The 24,329-nt window shown below is 36.6% G+C and overlaps 1 protein-coding gene across 1 annotated transcript in view; it reads right to left on the reverse strand.

Moving 5' to 3' along the window:
* Positions 1–24,329, reverse strand: part of ELL2 (elongation factor for RNA polymerase II 2) — a 74,063-nt gene that overhangs the window by 32,222 nt on the left and 17,512 nt on the right. Inside the window, exon 2 of the mRNA XM_047729384.1 lies at positions 24,052–24,099. Within this exon, the coding sequence (XP_047585340.1) occupies positions 24,052–24,099 (48 nt within the window). The remainder of the gene's footprint in view (positions 1–24,051; positions 24,100–24,329) is intronic.

Genomic DNA, 24,329 nt, shown 5'->3' on the forward strand with positions numbered 1-24,329 from the left:
AGATTCAGAAAACGCATGTAAAGCTTGAGAGGCCAAATTTTACCAAAGATGTTGAGTATTATATTACTATACTCCATAGAGCCTCTGTCGTCTGTGAATTTAAACTATCTCTGACTCCTTCTTTTAAATTAGTTTCAAATTGCTAGGGTGATAAGTTTCTACACTTATTATCTACTTTATAAATTATACCTTTTTTGTTCCCTAAAGTTACTTTGATTTCTCAAATTTCACCCTAGTTCTAAAGTGCTGGAACTTTGAGAGCAAGTCTTAATTTACTCTGGGAGGACTCATCAGGCTGTATTACTGGGTGTGCAAAGTGAATGCCTAGTTGGCACACATACACTGGTGAAACAGAATGCTGTGTTTTACTTCTTAATTCTGTATAGGTATGGGAGAGCAGGAGCCGAAGGAATGCTGTGTGAGATAAAAGGGAACAAAAAGTCCATCCTCAGGCACTGAGTGTAACAGCACTCACTGACATTTGTCTGCTTTTATATTTTAAAGAATAGCAAGGTTCTGCTGCTAGAGAAGGAATGTGCCCTGTAGTTAAAGCCTCCTTGAAGACTTAGGAGAGAAGGTGGACAGGTAAAGACAGTGTGAACACCTGAATGCAATCCTCTCCTGCTCTAACTCACTTAACTTCCATTTTCCTTCCCCCTTAACCCTCACACAGATCTGTGGAGCCTGGGCGGGGAGATTTTCACAGTGGTGACAGGCTCATCTGCAGGCTGGGCTCTGGTTTCACTTGAGGTCTGAAGTCCTCGTTCCTGTGCAGCTCAGGTCTGGGAAATGCAGAAGTACTTCACCCAGCAAAATATGGAAGACTGTCCCTTTCGGGAGATTCTAAATCACATTTTTAAAAAGTGGAATTGTAGAGTTTTTTCTATCTTTATTTTTAAGAGTGACTAGACTTTTTACTCAAATTCTGTAAATGTTCGGTATTCTTTCACTAAAAACTTTTAATTATAGGAATTCTCAAGCTCAGACATACACTAAACAGAGCACTTCAGGGAAGCTCTTATCAAACCTTTATAATAATTAAATGTAGATTTTTTTCCTTTCTCATCCTCTAAACTGTGATTCTTCTGAAGTAATGCTTATACTTTTTAAGGTGAAAAATTATCTTCCTATACATTTCAAAAAATTTTAAACACACACAGTGTCTTGTGTAAATCTGGAAAGTTCAAAATACAAAAATATCTGGTATGCATTACTGTGCACACTCCTCAAAGTAATAGGGTCTGGCCTGATGGTGGACACAGAAGGTTTTCATATTCTCTTTAAAAGTGTCTTGGAATAGAAAACAAACAAACCAACCAATCCTACAGTCATTTAAAAAATATCACAAACCAAATAGGAAAGAATCAGATTAAAAAGAAAGTTAAAAAGAAAAGCACACACAACCCATGCCATATCCCCATGGAAGTGTTTGGAAGCATGTGTTGTTACACATAGATCAGAACAGCTGCTCTCAACAAGGGGAAGTTTTGCCTCCAGGGATGTTTGATCTGGGTGGGTGCTTCTGGCACCTCCTGGAGGGGAGAGATACTGTCCAACACCCTCTAGTGTGCGGGACAGCCCCCACAACGAAGGACTACCATGACATTCTAAAATGTCAGTGGGGCCAAGGTTGAGAAACTATGGATTAGAAATGGACGTGGGTTGGGGCGCCTGGGTGGCTCAGTGGGTTGAAGCCTCTGCCTTCATTCAGCTCAGGTCATGATCAAGCCCCAGGTCGTGGGCCTCTCTGCTCAGCAGGGAGCTTGCCCCCGACCCCCCACCCCCGGCCTCTCTTTGCCTACTTGTGATTTCTGTCAAATAAACAAATAAAATCTTAAAAAAAAAGAAAAGAAAAGAAAAGAAAAGAAATAGACGTAGGTCAATCTCTTAGAAGAGTCAGAGAATTCCGACTTCAGTGATTTCTGAATATTAATGAAATAGAAGGAAAAATAGTATCTTAAAAAAAAAAAAAGTCCCAATTAGTATCAAAGGGAAGGAACGGTTTTAACTTATTTCCAACACTATTCCATGTTTAAAACTTCTGATCATAAAAATATCGAAGGCAAGTAAGTGCACCGCACCGTATTTAAAGTAAAGAGAGTCAGAGAGAGAACGAACATTTAAGTACCTACTGCAAATGATTTTCTGCAACTTCCAAACGTCATGAGGTCAACAAATAACCAAATAACCAAAACAAAAACATAATGAAAGGTAAGAAGGGAGATAATTTGGGACCCAAAGGTGAATCTTGATGTATATCATAGTATTTCTTCCAGCTGTGGAGCTGCAGTGGGGTTGGAGGTTAAGGAATGATGACAAAACAGAGTTCTGGGTTTCTGTGTCACCTTTCCTCAGTGGTTTTCAGTGCAGCACCAATGCAGATGGTACAGCCTGGCTTAATCTCAGGCTTTTCCTGTAAAAGATCTCAGAGCAAGGTGTTGCCAAGCAACTTTTACATCTTTAATATCTCAAAAGCTTAAATTATGCTGTCTATAGATTTAGTGTGTCTCATATCCTGCAGGTAGTATAAATTAGGTACAAATTTTATTTGTATCAATAACTATGCTCTAAAGAATGAAAAGGATGTAGGAAGGAGCTCTTATGTTCACAGCTGGCAAATCTGCCTAACAGTTCGGCCCCCATGGGCAGTAAAGCAAGAGACTTAATGAAAAGAGCAGGTTGTGTAATGACAATTAGGGCAGGTGGGGGTGGGTAAGTGGGAACTTCAGAACTAAACTATGGGGTACCTCCTAGTGGACCAGAGCCTCTGGGACTGTTAAAGGCCACAGCTACAGTGGGACTCAAGACCTTGCCAAATCTAGAGCCATTTCAGAGACTAGACTTTCAGGGGAACTTGGGGATACTTATCACTCCTCTCTCTGATATATAGGAGCCTACTGCACAGCTTATCTAGATAGTGAACCAGTAGTTAGTTCCTTATTTCAGAATGGTTACAGAGCATTTTCTTATGAACTGGCCTTTAAATTTAGGAAATATGAAGGGGTGGGGGGATGAATGTGAAATGACTATTACTGGGAGCCCTCGCGTCAGCTTCTGGGGAATGAGGAAAAGAAATACTGAGGTCTGATTTAGAAACAATCTTGGAAGAGCATCCGTTTGTGTGACAGGAACTTCTCAATTTTAATTATAGTATTGTAGGCTTTTCCTGCAGGTCAGTGGAATGCCATTATATTTAGGGACACACGGTCTACTTGAAATTTTTAGCTAAATGCTTAAAGAATATTACTTAAAAAAATTATCAAAGACTATGATTCCAAACAGTTTCTTATTTAAGACAAATAATATAAAAATATGCCACCATATTCTGGGCAATCGGAAAAGTAGATTTTAACTTTCATTCCAAAAATGGGGGGCTAAAAATCAAAGGCTTGGGACCACAATCCATAGCCCACCTTCCAAATTCTAGTCTGTCTCTGATAAAAAGCTACAAAGTTTCAGAAAACTTCCAGACATTTATAATTAACATAAACACTGTATACCAAGATGTTTAAGTCAAAACTTCTAATTATTCTGAGATACAAGCTCAGGCATACAGCAATGGAATACTGTCTAGAAGGTCATTTCAACATCAAAATTTACACAAAGACGTGGGGCAGTAACACAATGTGCACACTGCTGCAAATTTTCATGCAGATATGCTAACATCTGCTTAAAAGCCACTGGTACTTTACAGCATAGGTTTCTTACCTTTGAGTACTCTGTACTCAATATTGGATTAAGGTACACGCTAGATTAAAAACAGGACCATCATGGGTTTTTTTTGTTTGTTTGTTTTTTGTTTTTTGCATTTATTTAAAAAGAATGAATGCTTTGTTCTTTTGTGGGTATTAACAAATGATTTAAACTTTTCCAACCTTGGTGATTATAAATGCTCAGTAAGATGCTCATGGCCCAGCAGTAACACAGTTGGATACACCTCTTGGGTGATTAAAGTAAACCCATAGTTCTGGCAGACCCTTTCAGATCAAATTAGTTGAATTTCTTCATTTTATAGATTAGGAAAACAGAGACACTCGATTGCTCAAGATTATGACTATTTAAAATTGCAACCCCTGTACTCCTGACCCCCTGACCTTGCTCCATGTTTGTCTAAAACACTTAGTAACTGTACTACTTACAGATTATGTTTACTGTCTTTCTCCTCTGATCAGAGTATAATCCTTGGAAGGACAGAGGCTTCTCTCTAGTTTGTTCCCTGAATATATCACCAACATTTCAAATAGTGGGTGCCATGAAATACTCCATACATGTTTGTTGAATGAATGAAAATGTTGACTAATGCCTGAGCCAGGACTAGAATTAAAGTATCTGCTTTTTTTTCCACCAGTATTTCCAAAGTATGCTGAAAATTTTCCTTCCATGAAAAGGTTCTATCCTGAAATAAATTTGGGAAATGCCAGGTTAAAATAATAACTGTTTTTGCTTTGTAGGCCCTTTCATATTGAATAATAGTTTCCCATTTTATAAAACCTCAGAACCTACCTCCTCCATTTCTCTAGTATCTTAGGGGACTAGCTGGTCTTTTAATACTATATTACTAATATTTCTATTATTTCCCCATATATAATCTATATGCCTTAGCTAAGATTAAAAAAAATTGCTACCAACATTCAAAACATTAGGATTCTCTGTTGTTCTTAAACCCTTTCTAAAAGAATTTTAATGATTCTATGATTTCCTAAAAATATTGAAAATTCAGTTTAGCTACAGAAATGTATTTGCATGTACTGTTCCAGAGTTAAGGTGCAGAATGAATAATCTAGAATCAGAACAGAAAACAGAAACCTCAACCTGAAACCCATAAGTCCTATTTTTCAAACCAGAGAGGCAGTTATGACTTTAGGCCTAACATTATGGGTTAGGGAAAAGAAAAAAAGCCTGTCAGATCAATCCAGATGTGAAAACCAACACCCGGGTGGATATGGGGGAGTAGGGAGGGGAGGCTATCGTTCACTGGCAATAGAAAACGTATTAGGGAAATCAGCTAAATATTCCTACTGACATAGAATAGCAGGGGTTGGAGAAGATCCCATGCATACTAGATAACATCTGAAATACTCACATGATAGATACTGTACTGAGGAGAGTAGTGCAAAATGCTAAATTTATCTAGCACAAAGAGAAATATTTGGCAGTTATCCAAAAAATTCAGGCCATGTAACAATTAATATGAATAATTCAGGACAAAATAAATCCATTTATTTCTTTCATTCTTGCTCTCTGTCAAGATGTTATAGAAAAAAATAAAGTAGCTTTCCTTATTTTTCTTCATATAGCTGCTTCAGATCCAGTATTAGAATTTCTTTAAAAGTTCTTGATGAAAGGGTAGAGTAGGACAATATTGAGCTTCCTTGGTTCTATTACTTCTGTGGGATAGTCTTTTTTTCCCCCCTTTTTTCTTAAGATTTTATTATCCGAGAAACAGCAAGAGAGAAAGAGAACAAGCAGGGGGAGGGGAAGAGGAAGAGGGAGCAACAGGCTCCCAGCTCAGCAGGGAGCCTGATGTGGGACTCATCCCAGAACCCTGGAATCATGACCTGCGCTAAAGGCAGACGCTTAACCAACTGAACCACCTGTGCCCCTGTGGCATACAGTCTTATTAGAAAAATCTTTCCTGAGAATTGCATTCTCATCTCTAATATATCCTTTTAAATTTATGGCCACCTTGGGGAAAATATCATTGACAGGAACATTTCAAAACTAATTTTAATTGGATACAAGTAAGCAACAACATATTAATTGAGTGCCTACTATGTCTACATTTCTGTGACACAATCATGAACAAAAGCTACAAAGATCCCTGCCATTACAGCACATATGTATAGAAATCCAGGAACGAGACAATGGTGGGTTGGATCAGAAATAGGGAGAAGTAGAGGGATTCAGGATATATTTTGCAGATAGATACAGCAGGATTCCTAGATATACTGAGTGTGAGGAATGAAAAAAAGAGAGAAATCAAGGATGACACCAAGGTGTTTTTCCCTGGAAGAATGGAACTGTTTTAGAGTATGAGTGTGCATGTGTCTGTGTATATGTGTGTATACATATACATATATACATGTACACATATATTCATATACACATATATGGTATCTTTGATATATGATGAGTACCTTAATATAACCCAATTCATATTATCTAGGTGCACTAAAAGACAACTGACCAGTGCTGGTTTCACCAACTAAAAAGAGGCTTCAAACTGAGTTTTGTTATGACTCATTTTGTAGCTTCATGGTTAAAAATTTAGAACAGACCAGGTGGCTGGGTATAGTTGGGTGGTAGCTGATTATTTCCAAGAAGAAAGGAGGGATGACAGTTATTGGCAGGGGAAAGATGCAAATAGCAGGTACTGGAGATACTGTATGAAGGAAAAGGTATACAAACTATGCAGCATAACAGAATAGAAAATTTAGATTTAAAAATGACTAAAAAATTGAGAAATGTCAAAGAAGCTTTTAGAAGAAAAATGAGAGAATCTAAGTTTTTTCAAACTTCATGGCTGGGCTAATCCAAAAGTCCTCCTTTGGCAGCAAAAACTAAAATCTCCCACCGAGTTCCAGAACTCTTATCATAAAACTGCTTTTTATTTTCCTCTTATTAACCAGTCCCTTCTAATATTTAAATATATTCCACAGAATCAGTACTTATGTAGAAAAGAATTCTCATCTTATCCCTAAATCTGCCCACCCTCCCACAGTGTTTATTTCCCAGTTAATAAACCACCATTTATCTAGTTACTGAGGTTATTGGCAGCCTAGGGAGTCAACCTTGACTCTTCTCTCTCTCACACCACCCCACCTCCTTCAATATCCAGATAATCACAAGGCACACTGCTTTCACTTCTTAAATGATCTCTCAAATATATGTCCTCATCTCTGTCCTCTGCTTTGGCTCAATACACCTTTTGCTTGGACAACTTGTCTTTCAGCCCCTACTTTCCTCCGTTCTTGAGCTCCTTCTTTAACGATCTGGCTGCCAAAGCTAGTTTCATAAAATGCCAGTCTGACCATGTAATTTCCAAGCATCATTTATTTCTTCATGATTCTCTCCTACCAATCATCTACCACCCAGTCTAAGCTCCTTAACAGGACACATGAGGTTCCTTCCCAACAGACCTGGCCCTCACTCTCCACCTTGTATTTGATGTCCCCACTCCTTGCCTTGGCTTGTGCTAACTGACCCCTCATTCAAGACTCAGCTCAGGAGCAGTTCTCTCAGGGAGTCTTTCCTTCTCCAGTGTGGTGAGTTTCAAGCTCCTTTTCTGGGTCTCCACAACCCCCTGGGCTCACCTTTAGTGCTGCCTTTACTATACCGCATGCTAAAGTACTTGCTTATGTATCTTCTGCCTCACTAGTTAGTTAGGGGCAAGGACCATGGTCTTACTTCCATATGTATCTGGAAAACAACAGATACCTAACAAATCTCTGTTGGATCCTTCTCACTTGGTACTGGATCACGTTCATTTAGATGAAGCCTTATGCCAGGGAGACTAAAATATTAGAGATGTATCTGAAATAGGTCACTACAGCCTGTGGAAAACCAGAGCTCCCCGGAGCACGCAAAAATAAGTAACAAAATGAAAGATGGAAAACAAAAAAGTCCCACACAGCTGCATGCTGTGTGGTACAAACATCAGGATGAGAAGATTTCTGGCCTCTCTTGTACTATGTTTAGCCCTGAAACCCAGGCCAAGTGGCTGCCTGGATCTGTGGAACTTAAATTTACATTATTCATTTTTCTTCTTAAAAAGTATCTTCATCTTTATTAAAATACTCACAGAATACTCTGTCCTTACCAAATTCCATTTGAAAATATGACTGTCTTTAAGACCATTCTGCATTTTATTTTTATTTTTTTAAAGATTTTATTTATTTATTTGACAGAGAGAGATCACAAGTAGGCAGAGAAGCAGGCAGAGAGAGGGAGAAGCAGGCTCCCCGCTGAGCAGAGAGCCTGATGCGGGACTCAATCTCAGGACCCTGAGATCATGACCTGAGCCGAAGGCAGCGGCTTAACCCACTGAGCCACCCAGGTGCCCCCATTTTGCATTTTAAAGAACTTAGGGAGACCGCACTAATTCTAAGTTTAGTCATTGTCTTGGTCAAGTAGAAAGCAGAATTTTGTTTAAAAAAAAAAAAAAAAAAAAAAAAAAAAAAAAAAGATTTGTTTCTCAGAAACAAAGCCCAAACCTGAATTCTACAAGAAAGAAAACAACAACAACAAAACAAAACAAAACAAAAAAACCCCAAATATAAATGCTACTTTCCAAATTCATCGCCAATCTTCTTTCCTTTTTGCTCTCCTGGAGTCTTAAGGAAAAAGCACTTTTTGCAAATGTCAGGAGGAACCGCTGCCAAAATGTGAGTGAGAACAGAATTCATGCGTGGCCATCAGCAACAGTTGTGTAAGTCTAGAGGGGACTGGTACTTAGCAGAGGTGAATCCTCAACATCAATATAAATTGCTAATAGTGGCCAATGCCCTGAATTTCACGGAACATTAAAATTTTACATGGTTTTATCCCAAACCAATCAATGTTACCGTGAAAGCTCATTAAGTTCAAAAACAAACAATATCAAAGTCTGAGAACTATTTTCATGTAGATTTGGAAGTATCTTCAACTCTTAATTCTCTCTTTTTCAACGCCAAGAATAATCATTTTTTTTAAAGCTAAATCTTTTTCAGAATAATCTTATGGGGAAACCCACCAGGTATTACAGGCAGAATCAGCATTGCTCTGGTTGAGGAAAGGAATGATGAAGGACTGGGACTGCTGAAGCAGCCACTGTGGTGACATCACAGAATCCCCAGACTCTGGGGACCCAAGACACACAAACCAAGGCTCTATGCCAAGGAAAGAGAAACAGCAACAAGATGTAGAACAGTTGGGGGCTATAATCTTATTAAATTTTAGTCACATCTTTAATGACATTACAATAGAGTGTACAAAATATAAACTCTTATGTGCCATTTTTTGAAGAGAATTAGTGTCAAATATTTGGAGGATACGAAAGATAAAAAATGGTGTTCTGCTTCTTTGTTCTCTTTGCGTTTTAAAATGTTTTATTGGATCCCTTTGTATTTCCAGATGTAAGGTAGATTTCCTCAAGCTTTTGAGAAGAGAAAAGTGGAACTCTTTTACACACAGAGCAAAAGGGAACAGTGCAAACAGCGTATCTCGTGTGCTACATAACGAGTTCTGGAGCATGCTGCCCAGTTTCTGACTTGGTTCTGGACTCTACCATCTGTGTTACCTTGTGCAAATAACTTAACCTTATTAATCCCTAGTTTCCTCATCAGCAAAATGAGGATAATGATATTCACCTAACAGGACTGCTGTTAAATTTAAAGAAATAACCCTTCTAAAGGGGCTTGGCACAATGTACGGCCCATAGTATGTGCCCCAAAATGTTCACTCTGGTGATGTAAAGACACTATTGGGGGAGCTCCCACTCTGATTTTAGCTTGTTTGATGCAAACACATATGTAATGATGTATTTGATTTTTGAAGTAATTTTCAAACGGCAGAGACATATAATAAGTGTCCTGTGGATCATCAAAAGCTGATAATACGGAGAGAAAAAAAAAGCCGACAATACTTATTTTGAATCTTCAGTATTTACAAAAGTAAGACACTAGAAACCTTCAAGGTCAAATTTTAGCGTTAGCTTAAATACAAATGAGAGAAACTATCTGAGAAAACAAACAGCCAAAAAGACTAGCAGTATTTCTAAATGTTTCAAACTCAAAGTACAGAGAAATTAGGTACAAGAACAAATCAGCTACAAGTATCCATGGAAGGCTGAAAAATTACAGATGCCTGCTGCTACCCTAGAAGGGGAGCAAACACTGCTTCCCTAGTGCCCTCTCTGTTAAAAATATGCTGTCTTCAGAGCCCTAGATACTAGCTACAGCACAACAAAGAAACAAACAGAATTAAGAGGTCTCATAAACACAAGGATTTTGTTACTTGAAAGCTTACAATCTTCATAAATTCAAACAGTATTTTAAAGTTTGTAGGGGGGCGCCTGGGTGGCTCAGTGGGTTAAAGCCTCTGCCTTCGGCTCAGGTCATGATTCCAGGATCCTGGGATGGAGCCCCGCATCGGGCTCTCTGCTCGGCAGGGAGCCTGCTTCCTCCTCTCTCTCTCTCTCTCTCTCTGCTTCTCTGCCTACTTGTGATCTCTGTCTGTCAAAATAAATCAATAAAATCTTAAAAAAAAATAAATAAAGTTTGTAGGGATTTTTAGTGTCAAATCTATAGGAAGCCCTAAAAAGGAATAAAGCCTATATAGTATTTTAATTTTTATGGATCTTCCTAAACACCTACCCTGAAAATACATTTCTGATATGGGGTCCATTTCATAAAATTTAGTTCTGTTCAATCTGCATAAGTCAAATTCATGTGCTAATTTTCTTCGGGACTCTAAAGGGAGTAAAATTATTTAACATGTAAAGCTATTGATATACTACTGATATATACAGTGCATCAAGAGCTAAATTAGAAACTGCAGCTCTGATTTCTTAGAGACTTAGCAGTCTAATGTAAATAAGAGGACCTGTCAAGTCTCTTAGATAAATTGATTTGTAATTTTTTTAAAAGATTTTATTTATTTATTTGATAGAGATTACAAGTAGGCAGAGAGGCAGGCAGAGAAAGAGAAGGGAAAGCAGCCTCCCCGCTGAGCGGAGAGCCTGATGCGGGGCTTGATCCCAGGACCCTGAGACCATGACCTGAGCAGAAGGTAGAGGCTTAACCCACTGAGCCACCCAGGTGCCCCTTGATTTGTAATTTTAAGAAATACAGGACTAAAAAGATTCATTTTTAAGGACAGTATGCTTGAGCTATTGGCAAAGCCATCAAACCTGCCTTCAAATAAAGGAATATAACTTGGCAAAGAAAGGGCAAAGACTTACCCTTTGCCATGGACAATGGACCATTAATGACTATATCTGGGTAATTTATAGCACAAAATTGTTGCTTAATTATCTTCTAGCTAGTTATGTAATTCTGCTAAGAGGCAGAACCACACACTATAAGTTCCTCTAGAACACTGAAACTACATCAAGTAGCAAAATATTTTTATCCCCTTGCCAATAATTTACTGTACTGCCCCCTAAAAAAAGATAATTCATATAAGCAGATTTCATGAAAATCTTGTAAAATCTTGCAAAATATTCTTTTAAGAAAGACCGGCATCCAAAGACGAGAGAGGAAACTCAAAAGCACTAAATTACTACAACCATCAGCAGTGGTAAGAGAAATGGCAAAATAGTAAAATATATACAAAGAGAAATAAGAGTAATTATTTTAAAAAGTTAGAGGAATAGAGTAGTTAATTCAAAGAAGGTCCTTGAATTACTAAAATAAAAACTTCTGCCCACTATATTGGGAAAAATACATAATTAAATGAAAAAACTCAAACCACTCCTAGTAATATCAGTGGAGACAGTAAACATGACAATACTTCAACAATGTCTTAAATGCATTTTACCTATGCCAGATATTATCAAGCAAATCACAATGTCAAACAGTTTTTAAACATTAGCAAATGATTTTTTTTTTTTTTTGAAATTAAGAAAAATGTGTATTCAGTATTGGCCAGGGAAAAACACGGGTACTTTCAAACAGCTGTGGAAATAAACAGCAAGAGGCCTTCTGAGGGTGGAGGAGAGCATGGGGGAGCAGCAACAGTTATCAAAAAATTTAAAAACATTCATACTTTGACCTAGTAATTCCACATCTAGGAATCTAGCCTGAAGAAATCATTAGAAATTAAATAAAGATTTACACACAAGATTTACTGTTAATTGTTACACAGAAACTATGTAAGTAATAGGAGGACTACTAAAGAAAAAAGCAGAATATAAAAAAGCAATAAATACGCTTATTTAAATGAAAAAATGTATTTAAAAATGTATTTGTGAATATGAAATTTCACATGTATTAGTGAATATGAACATTTAAAAAATTTTTAAAAAATTGTATTTGTGAATATGAAAAAAAAAAGACTTAGGAGAAATCCAACAACACTAGCTGGTTTTCATTGCTAAGACATTTATTCATCTTTGTCCTCGTATGTATTTTACATACAATTCTATAATGTACATTCATTAGTTTTTCAATCAAAAACAACAGACAGCTTTAAAAAAAATAATTAGATTTTAAATTATCACTATGACATTGGCCTTTCATGACTCAAATTTTTTTTTAAAAATTAGAAGTTTTTTGGTTTGTTTGTTGGTTTGGTTTGTTTTTTTACAGAATCAAAAATAGTGAAACATAAGACTATCCAAAGTTAATCCTGGATTCATAATTATCTTATGCTTCAAGTTCTCTAAGAAGGAACAGAAACACTACCTTAAAAAAACAAAACAAAATACCAAGCATCCCTAGAACAAAGTTTTTCTTTACAGCCAAATATAAAACTTTTAAATAAATGTGGAAACACATCAAATGCTACCCCTTATTTCTAGTCTGTAAAGACTGACTTTCATGAATTACTAGCACAATTAGATTAAGAGAAAACTAAAAAGCATTCAGATTAGTCAAATAATTTCTTGGTATTGATTTGTAGAGTATTACCACATTGGTGAATATGTCTATGCCTTACATTCTCAGTCTAAAATATCCCCAATATAACTTACTGAATTATTATTAAACACTAAGCATTTTAAGATTGTCCCTTTTCTATGGCTAATTAAGTACGAACCCTCGTACTGTGGGCCCAACTTAGTTATCCTTAATCAGTTTTATGCATTCTGAATTTCATTACCTATAAATCCCTAAGAATTTTAACTTTTTAAATTCAGCTGACTACTACTTTCATTCCCATAATTTGTCCTTTTTAGAGTAGACCCATTCCTAGGGCACATCACAATACTACTGCTCCAAAATGTCAACTGTTTACTCAAAAAGAAAAGTGGCCTTTCCTCTCATATCCTTGTTAACACCAGTAACTCTGCTTGTACCTTCCTTCCAATGGGGAGAAAGATCACAGATGGGGAGAAAACTTTCTTTCTCCATTGATAGATGACAAAGCAACTCTATCAAGTCTTTGACTAGCAAGATATTTAGCTCGTGTCCAGCACTAGATAACTTCTTAAGACCTGCCTTCTCTATTTTCACTGTCCACCTATTTTTTTTTCAACCTTTAATATTTAGCCTTTCTCTTAGATTCTTTACATATTTAAACTTGGCATCTCAAAACATTTACATGTACAGAGCAATCAGGAATGGAGACCAACAAATATATATGTAAAAAAATATCTCATATAGATTACCAGCAATGACATTTTGGTCTAGCGCATTTCATTATTTACTTCGTAGGTTTATATTTGTGTTTCTATATATTTTCTAAAATTAGTATAATGGTATATATATGTCCTTTACCTACTGATTAATCAGGGAGATGAAATGACAGTTTTAAAAGTTACTTACCTAAATGGACAGTCTTGCCATTTACCACTTACATATTCTCTTATACCTACCAGGAAAGTAATATAGCTCTTTAGACATATCTAGAATAACATGACCTATACTTAATTTTTGGTACTTCATTTTGGTAATTTTTTGTTGCTACCATAAATGAGATCATTTTTACACTGAAACACTAATTGCTAGTGCTTAAGGAGGCCAGTTATTTTTTAAAAATTATACTTAATAATTTATTGGGCATGTTCCATATGCCAACACATTCACAAGCTCTAACATTTAAGACTTTGGCCTATGTGTTTTGACTTTAGATCGAAGATATAGCCAAAGAAGTGGTCTAACAAACAACAATAATTTCAAAATCCGCACTCATATACATGTCTTCTTACCAGCTACCACAGATGAACTTTCTTTGCTCCTATCTAAAGCCAGTCTCTTATCAGATACCATTTCTCCAACCTACTCAGGGACATTGCTACAGCAAATCTTTCCCTCTCTCCTACATTATCAATTTTTGCTTTCTACTGGGATCATACTCCCATCAATTAAAAAATATCCTGTTTTTTGGGGGCAACTGGGTGGCTCGGTCTGTTAAATGTCCAACTCTTGATTTTGGCTCAGGTCATGATCTCAGGGTCAACTGGGAGTTCAAATCCTCTGTGGGGCTCTGCACTTGCGGTGGTGCAGGGTCGGGGGGGAGTAGTCTGCTTGAGATTCTTTCTCTCCCTCTTTCCCACCAGCTTGCACTCCAATAAATCTTAAAAAAAAAAAAAAAAAAAAAAATCCTGCTCTTTCTTTCATTTTGAGAAATGTCTTGTCACACCAGCCACCCAATATTAAGCCAGTGATTTTACAAGTTCTTTCTGAAGTTGACTACCTTACTGAAAGAAATCCTAAAGTTTTTCACTTGTGTACTTGGATTATCTGCAGATACTGGCAAACATCTATTATCTATAGCTTTTATTTCATTTTCTTATCCATTACTGAGCATTCTCAGAACAATGCTAAACTACAGAGTTGACAGTGGGCATGTGTACTTTATTGCTAACATTAATAAGATATTTCTATTGTCTTATCATTAAGTATGTAACTGGCTATTAGTTTCATAGAGACTTTTTTTTATCATGCTAAGAAAGAAATCTTCTATTCCCTACTTACTTATTTCCTTAAGTTTTTATTCAGATTTTATATGAATTTTTATCAAATGCCTTTTGGCATCTGTTGAAATATGTTCTGGCTTTTGTCATTTAATCCCTGAAGATAAGATGACAGATCATATTTGAAGTTAATGGTAATGAGAACAATCTTTATGTGATATTTATTTCTACAAAATAAATACAGCTGGATGATTTAATGAACACCTATGAACTCACTGTCCAACTTAAGAAATAGAACATTAGCAATGATCTAACCATGTGCTCCACTCCAATCCCTTATGCCTGCCTTTTTCTACCAAACATAACAACTACTCTAACTTTTTTGATGATCATTTCTTGTTTTCAATAATTTTATTGCATATGTGTATACCTACAATGTATTAGTTCTGCTTATTATTCAACTTTATAAAAACAGTGTGATGCCATGTGCAGTCTTCTGTCCACTTGAGTTTCCACTGTTATATTATTCTTCCACTGAAACAGTATGCACAGTTTAGTGCCATTATTCTAAATTAGTGTGAACAAAATTTGGCAAAAGGAGCTTTAAATTCCCTAAATGTTAATAATTAAAAGTACTAACACTCATTAGTTAAGTATTCATAAGTCAACCAGTATTTTTAACAGTTGAAAAAAAAATAACTCCTTAAATACAGCTTTATATCAGAATTCCATCAGTAAATACACTATTTTTTCCCCCTTCTTACTGCTAAACTTCCATGTATAATTAAATCCTATGAAATGTCCTTTGGAGTTGTTTCTTGAAAATCCTTTTGCTCTAAACTCCCAGATGCCACTGCCTCCCGGACAGCTCCATCTTGACAGATGAGAGATGGAGTGTTACCTAACCCCCTCACGTACAGCATGTCTCAAACAAAACACATCCCATGCCTCCTGCCTCAGTGTGTTTTTCATCTATTTCGGATTTAATAGCCCCACCATCCAACCAAATACTCATCATAAATACGGAGCCATCCTTGACTCTTTTCTTTTCTTCCTTCCAATATAAAAGGAATGACTAAGCTAGGGGAGCTACTGGATAAGCATGTTAAAATGCAAATCTGACCACATGAACCCCTGGGTAAAATTTTTTAAATAGATGATAATTTCCTGCAGTGCTTTTTAAAACCATGGACTATGATCCACTGGAAGGTCATGACATTAATTTAGTGGATTATGACCAGGATTCTTTAAAATGAAATAGAATATATCAGACTCTACTGATGAAGAAACAATATTGTGCTGTGAAATTTCTGTTTTAAGCTGGGTAAATGTGTATACCTATAGTGTAGAGGGTCATAATGTGAAATGTTTTTTCTTACCATGAATTGTTTCTAAATATGTTTGAAAGCACCTACTGCAATAGTTGCCACCCAGAAAATAATGAAAGTTGTGAACCTTCTCCTGAGAACAGAATGTATATACACCTATATATCTATATATCTGGATATTCTTATAATGTTCTTAATTATAGCAAACCTAGCTATCGTAAGAAAGCCTAGGGGAAAATATTTTAAAGTTGTGCTTCCCAGACCTCATCATAGACTCCTGGGAAAAAAATTTTTTTTTTTTAAAGACTACATTTTTTGTTTTTGTTTTGTTTTTTTTTTTTAAATATTTTATTTATTTATTTGACAGACAGAGATCACAAGTAGGCAGAGAAGCAGGCAGAGAGAGATAGGAGGAAGCAGACTCTCTGCTGAGCAGAGAGCCCGATGCGGGGCTCGATCCCAGGACCCTGGAATCATGACCTGAGCCGAAGGCAGAGGCTTTAACCCACTGAGCCACCAGGCGCCCCTCCTGGGCAAATTTTTGTAAAGAAGAAGTATTGATCTCCAAGGTGAAATTCAAATTCACTAAGAAAGTGGGAAAGTTTGACAAACCTGCTTACCACTTTGCTCATGCTGGACTATTGGACTGAAAAGCATTTTCTTCCTCTTTTGATCAGCCAACTCCTGGTAATCCGTCAAAGCCCAGTTCAAACAGCATTAGTTCCCTGAGACCTTCCTAACCGTTGCTCTTCCTCTTGCTAGTGGGAGAGGTACTGAACAGATGTTTACATGAATGTGAGAATAATTAAAATGCTTACTGAACATTTATTACAGGCAGGTGGGGATCACTGTAGTGATGAGAGCAGGCTCTGAAATCAGATATTAGAGTGAACTGTAGGCTCTTTTACTCTCACTGACTGTGTGAGCTTCAAAAACTAACTTCATGTATGTATACATGTATGGCATGTATACACATCAGCAAAATGGGAGTATCTGCTTCACAGCATTCCTGTGAGGATTAAGTGAGAATAATGTGTATAAAGTACGGAGTTCTTGGCATGTCATAAATATTCAATTAATTTTAGCTGTAATCATTGAAAAGTAACTGGAATCTAACAAAATAATCGAATAGATAACTGTTCCTTTATGCTAAATATGGTATAAATTGTAAGACTAGGCAGAGAGATTTGAGACTTCTTAGCCTGATAAGGGCAAATTCATTAGCCTCAAGTCATGTCTGTGGACTTTTGAAGTCTTTAAATCCACAAAACTCTTCTAAACTTGTTTTCAAAACAAGTTACTTTTGTAAGTAAAGGTTTTAGCTTAAAAACTAATTTGAGAACATTATAATTTCATACTTTTGTTCTTTCCAGTTAGATCACAATTCCAGAATGGTTATAAAAATATACCTTCCCTGTAAATTCTCCCAGATTTAACATATGGAGCTTACCAAGCAAGCTAGTCAAGGGTGGGGTCAGGAAAGAAAACTTTTGAAAAGATTTTATTCAGATAAAATCTTATCAGAACACACAGACTGTCTAAATACTCCCACTGCACTGCTGTATTTCATGGACTCTCCGATGCCAGCAATTGCTAAGACTATGATTTTATGTGCAACTGCATAACATAAAATGCTGACCAACTACGACACAATACCAAGATGCACTTATAATGAGAGGCACTCCAATTCCAACGACATTAAACATTAAACGGAAAAAATCTAGGGCTTTGGCATATTCTGCTAAATTTTTCCTGCTTACTTAAATTTCGACTTTTCTTTGTAATAAAAGTCTTCATAAGCTCATCTTATGTGCCTAGAACAGTGTCTTGACATAGTTAGAGGTCAAAAGATACTCAAGTAATGCTCATGGTAAGGCATTAAAGAATGGTAAAATACTATTTTCCAAGCTTAAATAAGTGAGTGCTATTAAAGTGACAATTTCTGTAACACTGGTGACTCAATTTCACAAGTTTCAGTTTTTGGTGAAAAACAAAAAGGCAATGCCATCAGTGGCAGATTTTATTGACAAACAGATACTGTTAGGAACAAGAGCTGGCATTTCAAAGTCCTATTTACCTTTGTCTATACAGTGTCAACCACGGTGCATGGTACACAGTGAGTATTCATGATGCTTGCTGAATGTAGATAGTAGGCTTAACTCACTGCTAAGAACACAATTTATGGCATTTGTGGCTGCTTCAGATTTCAATCACAGTTCCAACTGCAGCCTTCTAAAGTGACTGCAGTGTGGTAAAGAACAGAGCAGAATGCCTCAGGTCCTGTTGGTGATCATATTTTGGGAGGCTTGTCCTTTGTAGCCCACACTGACTGAATTTGTGTGAAGGTGTGCTCAGCAAGTACTCTGAGACAGTTTCTGCAGGCACCACAAAGAGAAAGGCCAAGTCATCCTCCCACCCTCTGCCCTTTGCACTCTTCCAAGGCAGAAGAGGGGCCTGGACCCCTGGTGCCTGTCCTGTTACTTAGCCAAGGTGTGAAACAATGGATGGTGAATTTAGCTCATTGCTCTCCTTTAGAAACACCACTGCTAGTTCTGATCCAGAAGAAAAGGAGGGCAGAGGGCTATGAGGATAAAATAGACCAATTGGTCAATTTACAGGAGCTTCAGACTATGATTCAATTATTGTTTGAGATAAAATGAGTTTCTACGATGTCAGCCCATACTCTTGGCCAAATGAGCTTTTATATATATATAAATTCTATGTTATATATTATAGGATATATGAAATTATAATATGTTAGCTATATCCTGGATATATACTGAAGTTAAGTATTTCAAATTAGGCCATTTATTGTCTTGGGCCATTATTGTTTGACACCTTAGTAAATCAACACATGGTTAAAGAGTTATGATTCAATGCAAATATTAAAATGTTATTTATACATGTCAACCACTGAAATATTAAAAAAATTAAAACAGAACTGCCATTACAAAAAGATATAATTCTAAAATCTTTCTAGTATTAATTATATTCAGGGCTGAATGTTTAAGGGTAGCTATTAGTAGTCAGCAACCTTTGAGCAGACTGACTAAACATAACCATTGGCAAAATCAGTGGGCTAGCCAAACCAAAAACAACAGGGGAAAGCAGAGTACAGGCATATCATCTACGAAGGAATGGCAGTGTTGGAGATTTATTTTTATCTCTGCTGCTGTTTCAAACGGATAGTTATCTTTGCTTCCCAGGTATCAAGTAGGTTAGAGAAGGGTAGTCTGCAGAAAGCATCTGTAGGTGGGTTGAAATTGCCTACTAATTTCAAATACTGTATAATTTAGTATTTCAGACCCAATCTTCTCCCCAACCCTGCAAAGCAAACCAAGCATTGACAAAATATTTCTGAATGGTTACAAGAAAAATGCAACCCTCTGTTCTTTTTAGTTAATGACTCTACTGTAAGAGTTTTACAGCATTATTCAAGCCTTTAAAAAGTTAGCAGTTAAATGATGTATCTAAATCTTCAGAAGGTCACAGTACCTTTTGGAAGACATACATTTAAAACTTGTTTGGCTGGTTATTCCTTGTTCATTCCTGGAAACGCACGTGTGACTCACTATTTTACAGGAGACACTATATGGTACTTACAGAAAATATTTTCTATTTTCAGTCCTCTTCTTAAAAATAATTTCTAAATTATATATGCCAAACAAACTTCTATTTTCTAAAGCCTCTGGGATTGCTAAGTCTGAAGTAGGCAATTAAATTAGAAAATTCTGGAACAATATTCTCATAAATACTGAGGTCTGGTTGGAATCGCATTTACTGTGACAAAGTTAACATTATTTCTCACTGCCCTGGGACACTCATTCTCTGGACAGGAGTCCTGAGGCTGCAGACAAGTGCACTCTGCAAGGCCACAAAAGGCCAGCAGATGCGGCCATTATTTGCTGTTGAAATTCAGTTTTTATTTAAATAATACCACAGATTTACGTTTTTGTGTATGTGTATACAGATTTTAATAGGCCTTCAGGAATTTTACATATCTATCACCAGGATGTATTTTGCATCCATTGACATCTTTATTTAAAATGCTGATTCAGGGATGCCTGGGTGGCTCAGTTGGTTAAACAGGTCATGATCTCAGGGTCCTGGGGATCAGGACCCATATCAGGCTTCCTGCTCAGTGGGGAGCCTGCTTCTCCCTCTGCCTGCAGCTCCCCCTGCTTGTGCGCACACTGCTCTCTCTCTGATAAATAAATAAAATCTTGGGGGGAAAATGCTGATTCATACCGATCAGAAATAACACATAAGCCTTGTTCCTGACAGTGCCATTTACATAGAAATTCTGAGTGGTGAGTTCTGGATAAGTCCTACATTATTAATTTTTTCCTGTAGTACTAGTCTCTATGTGTTTGTCAGACTCTGAGTTCCCTGAGGACAGAACCCACGTCTTACACATCCCTGTATCTACACACTAAGCACTTAGCAAAGTACTTGACACCAGTAAGGACTACCAAAATGTTTGTGAAATAAATAAGAAACAAATATAACAACAAACCTATTAGCACACCATTGCTTAGGCACCTGTTTATAATTTATTGTAAAGAATAACTAGGTCAGTAGATAACTGCACTAGTAACAACTGCCATTACTTGAAAATGATGAGTTCAGTTGCTTCCAGTTCCTGTCCCTTCCAAGCTGTACAGTATACTGAGGGGAACTTTCCTCTGGTAGTGTGAAGACATAGACTATAATTACAGCTCTGTCTCTATTGTGTCTTTAGACTAGAAGCCTCAGCAAACATAAAAATAGAGTGTAGTTATAAAAATTTTACTGGAACACATATTTTTGGAAAATTTTCACCTGCTACATTTTCAGTATACAGTTAAAATATACAGAACTATATTTCTGTAAATATACAAATGATCTGTGTAAAGTTTACCTGACAATCAAGAGGCAGCTTCTGAAAACCAGGTGCATTATAACAATACACCCCTCTGAACACTGTAATTCAAAACACCTTATTATTGTAGGCCCTATGAGTCTCACCAGCTACCTTTTCAGTCAATTAGAATGATCTATAGAAATTTATAATCCCAATAAACCTTCAGTTATGAGTGTCCTAGATGTGTTTAGGACTGTGAGGATAACTGATTGACCCTTGAGAGTCCACAAGGCATGTTTGGCTGATTCATTCAGCTCCCAATATTCATGAGTTTAGAAATCATACTCAACTGCTCCCAAGATATTTCCTTATCTTTCAGATTCCAGAAAATGCCTTCAATGACCACTCAAATTTACTGAGCACCGTCTTCCACTAAGGGAAAAGGGTGAGCAGGAATGTGAAAGACAGAATTTATACTTTTTTATGCTATAAAAGCTGCAGGTCAACTGTAATGATAAAAATCTAGGGAGTCAATGGTTCTCAGCAATTTCACTTGTTAACAGCATACTGCTATAGTTTGTTTAATGTTCCAGGCTGCATTTATTTAGAGGAAAACTTCAACCTAAGAGAACATGTTCAGGCACAAAAGTAAATAAGCTTAAAAGCTAACCTGCCAAGACCCAATCTCTGACCTTCTAAAGACATTACTGAAGCAAGAAAAATCCTATAATTAGTAACAAGAAACACCAATAACCACACAGTGCTTAGCATCAGGGAAACGAAATACCCTTAACAGTCTCTTAATGGTCACTTTTGAAATGATTTTTTAACAGTACTCCAGTTATGTTTCAAATATGCCTATATGACTATCATGATAGTTAATGTCTATTTCTGATCACATTTGATGTAAAAAGACTGTAAATTTTTTAGATTTGCCAAATCCTTTCCAGAAAAACTTACAAAATTTCTGAAACAGTGTATTAAAATTTCTTATTAAGAAAAACTAACTTTTGTGGGAAATCTAAATTTAAGCCTTTAAAGCCTTCTTAAAAGTCTTGAACATTTTCCACCCCAGAAAACTGTAAGCATACTTCTTCAGGGCTTTTAAAGCAATCAGCAAGGCAAGGTTAAATTATCATGGCTCTCGAGAATAACAGAAGAGCACTGTACAGAAGACCCTCACATTTGTGGCTCTGCATATTCCCTGTAGGCTGTGCCAACCCACTCTCTCCCCTGTAATAACTCTTTGTTTTTACTAAGTCCCAAAGGGCTGGTGAGAGCTCTGCAAAGAGAAGGTGGGGGGAGGGTGGATGGAATGCAGCTGCAGGCTCAGAAACAATGCTGAGTCCATATATTTTGTTCCCAGTTAGAATAATAAAAAGGGGGCTGGGGGTGGGAGTTGGGTGGGGGGTGTAGAGGAGAGGGCAAGCAAAGTAAGGAAGGTAGGGCCAAGTATTCCATTGCTCTCAGTCTATAGCCTCCTGCCCCTCCTCCCACTCTTCTAAATACAATAATCATCCCTTTGGGTTAAAAAAGGTTATCTGTTAAAATTCAAACACCCATTAAGATTTAAACCTATCAGTCATTTACATCTAAGTTATCTTTATCAGTGAACTACACCCAGGCAAGGAATGGAGTAGGAAGGGAGAATGAAGCTTACGAAGATAAACTGAGGAAGCCTGGACACGTGACACAGGAAAGCCTCGGGGAGGTAGGTAGAATTGAGAAAAGGTCTTCCAAGGTCTCAAATATCAACCACCAGCTTTGCAATGGTGCCTGGGGCCTTTTGGGGGTGTGCCAGAGAAAACCATACTCTTTCTAAGCCTGCTAAAAGCTGCTGGTGTCTGAATCAAGAGTTTGGAACTCTGCATATGTTGGTTTCTCATTATTCAGTCTAACTTGGTACCTCCTAAGAAAATGTTCTTCTCTTGCATTTCCCTAGCCTTTATGTCCTAACTGGGAAAAGAGAAAATTAAGTGAAGAGGCAGGTCCTAAGCAAGGTTAACAGCTGCTAGTGAGGGAAAAGCTCAAACCTTACTCTGGTCTGCCAGGTCTTCAATTCTCATTTCAGATAACCCTTTACTGAAAAACACTGGGGCCCTCCAGGGTTCACAGACTCAGGCTTGCCTCTGGAACATCCTTTCAGAGATTACCGATGCCATTAAATTTTGTGAGAAAACTTAAGAAGCCTGATGAAAATAACCAAAACCAACACCTCGAAAATAGTGCCAGGAGGTGCTAAGGACTACGTAAAAAGTGATAAAACAAAATGAAGAAGGATGCTTGCTGCAGTTAGGATCCCATTCATAAACACTCAGTTACTAGGGAAGAAAGAAAAAAGACTGCATTGTAAAGCTATCATGTAGAAGCAGAGCTCTGACATCCACACACTAACATCTCCTTCAAGTTAGCATTATTTAGAAGTACTCTTAGAGATGGTATTGAATGATATACAATTAAACTCCACTCTTGAAATGTTTTCAAGTTATAAAGTTAGAAAGACTGTACTGATTTACATTGAATTTTTGCATTTTTTTGACACAATAAACAGATTCACAAATGTAGATTTATAATAAGCAGAAATATGATCTCCCCTCAGCTTGCCTTTATTCCTAGAGCTCTAAAATCCATTTACAGATATTCCAAATCTCTGTGCTACAGTCCAAATATAAACACAAATTCAGAAATGCATATTAGAGGAATGATTAAGACTTTCTATTAATATTAAATATTTATAGTAATAATTTAATAATAATTCTGACACTAATCCTATAAAGTTTATCATCTATTTTAAACACAGAATTCATAGGTGTATTTTATTGGGAGTTTATCATTTATTACACTTTTAAATGCAGCAATAAGATACACAATATTTATTCTGCGTACTGGAAAAACTCAATTTTCTATTTACACATTTCTTAGTATGTACAATCAAATTAAGTCTACAGACAGCAAAAGTTCATCAATAGTAACAACAATCACATAATCATAACTTGACTGAAATTAGCAATTCCTTATGGTTAATTGTAAAAAAATTCTCTTAATACTGTGACACATATTATACTTCAAAAAAAGGTAAAAAATGCAATTATTCATGATTTGGGGAAAAACTATTCTTCAATAAGTACATTGGAATTATTTTCTAAATAAATCAGAAAAAGATAATTCAAGTGTATTAAGGTATTCGAAATTTACATTTGGTCATAAAGTTCACAAAATATGAGCGACCTTATATTGAGGCACAAGTAAAAACAAATTTTAAGAGTTTAAAAATAATAGTATGTAAGAAGATTAGATTTTCTTGCTGAATCAACAAGAGTACTCACCCCTTGGAGCCCTTGGAACTGAATCGAAGGTCGAAAAGGAATTAAATTCTATTGAAAGAAACATAAAGAAACACATAAGTCAACCTTCATTACTGTGTCACAGAACTAAATGTTTAAACTTTAAATCTGTGCATCTGTTCAGTGCCATAGTCTGTGAAAATATCTTTTCATTATGTAACTAGGTTTACATATCATCATATTAAGACGACTTAATGAACAAGGTCATACTGCTGACATTTCTCTGAATCACACAACCACAGGTACGTTGGGGGCAGTGT

This window comes from Lutra lutra, chromosome 5 (genome assembly GCF_902655055.1).
Source record: "Lutra lutra chromosome 5, mLutLut1.2, whole genome shotgun sequence".
Classification (NCBI taxonomy): domain Eukaryota; kingdom Metazoa; phylum Chordata; class Mammalia; order Carnivora; family Mustelidae; genus Lutra; species Lutra lutra.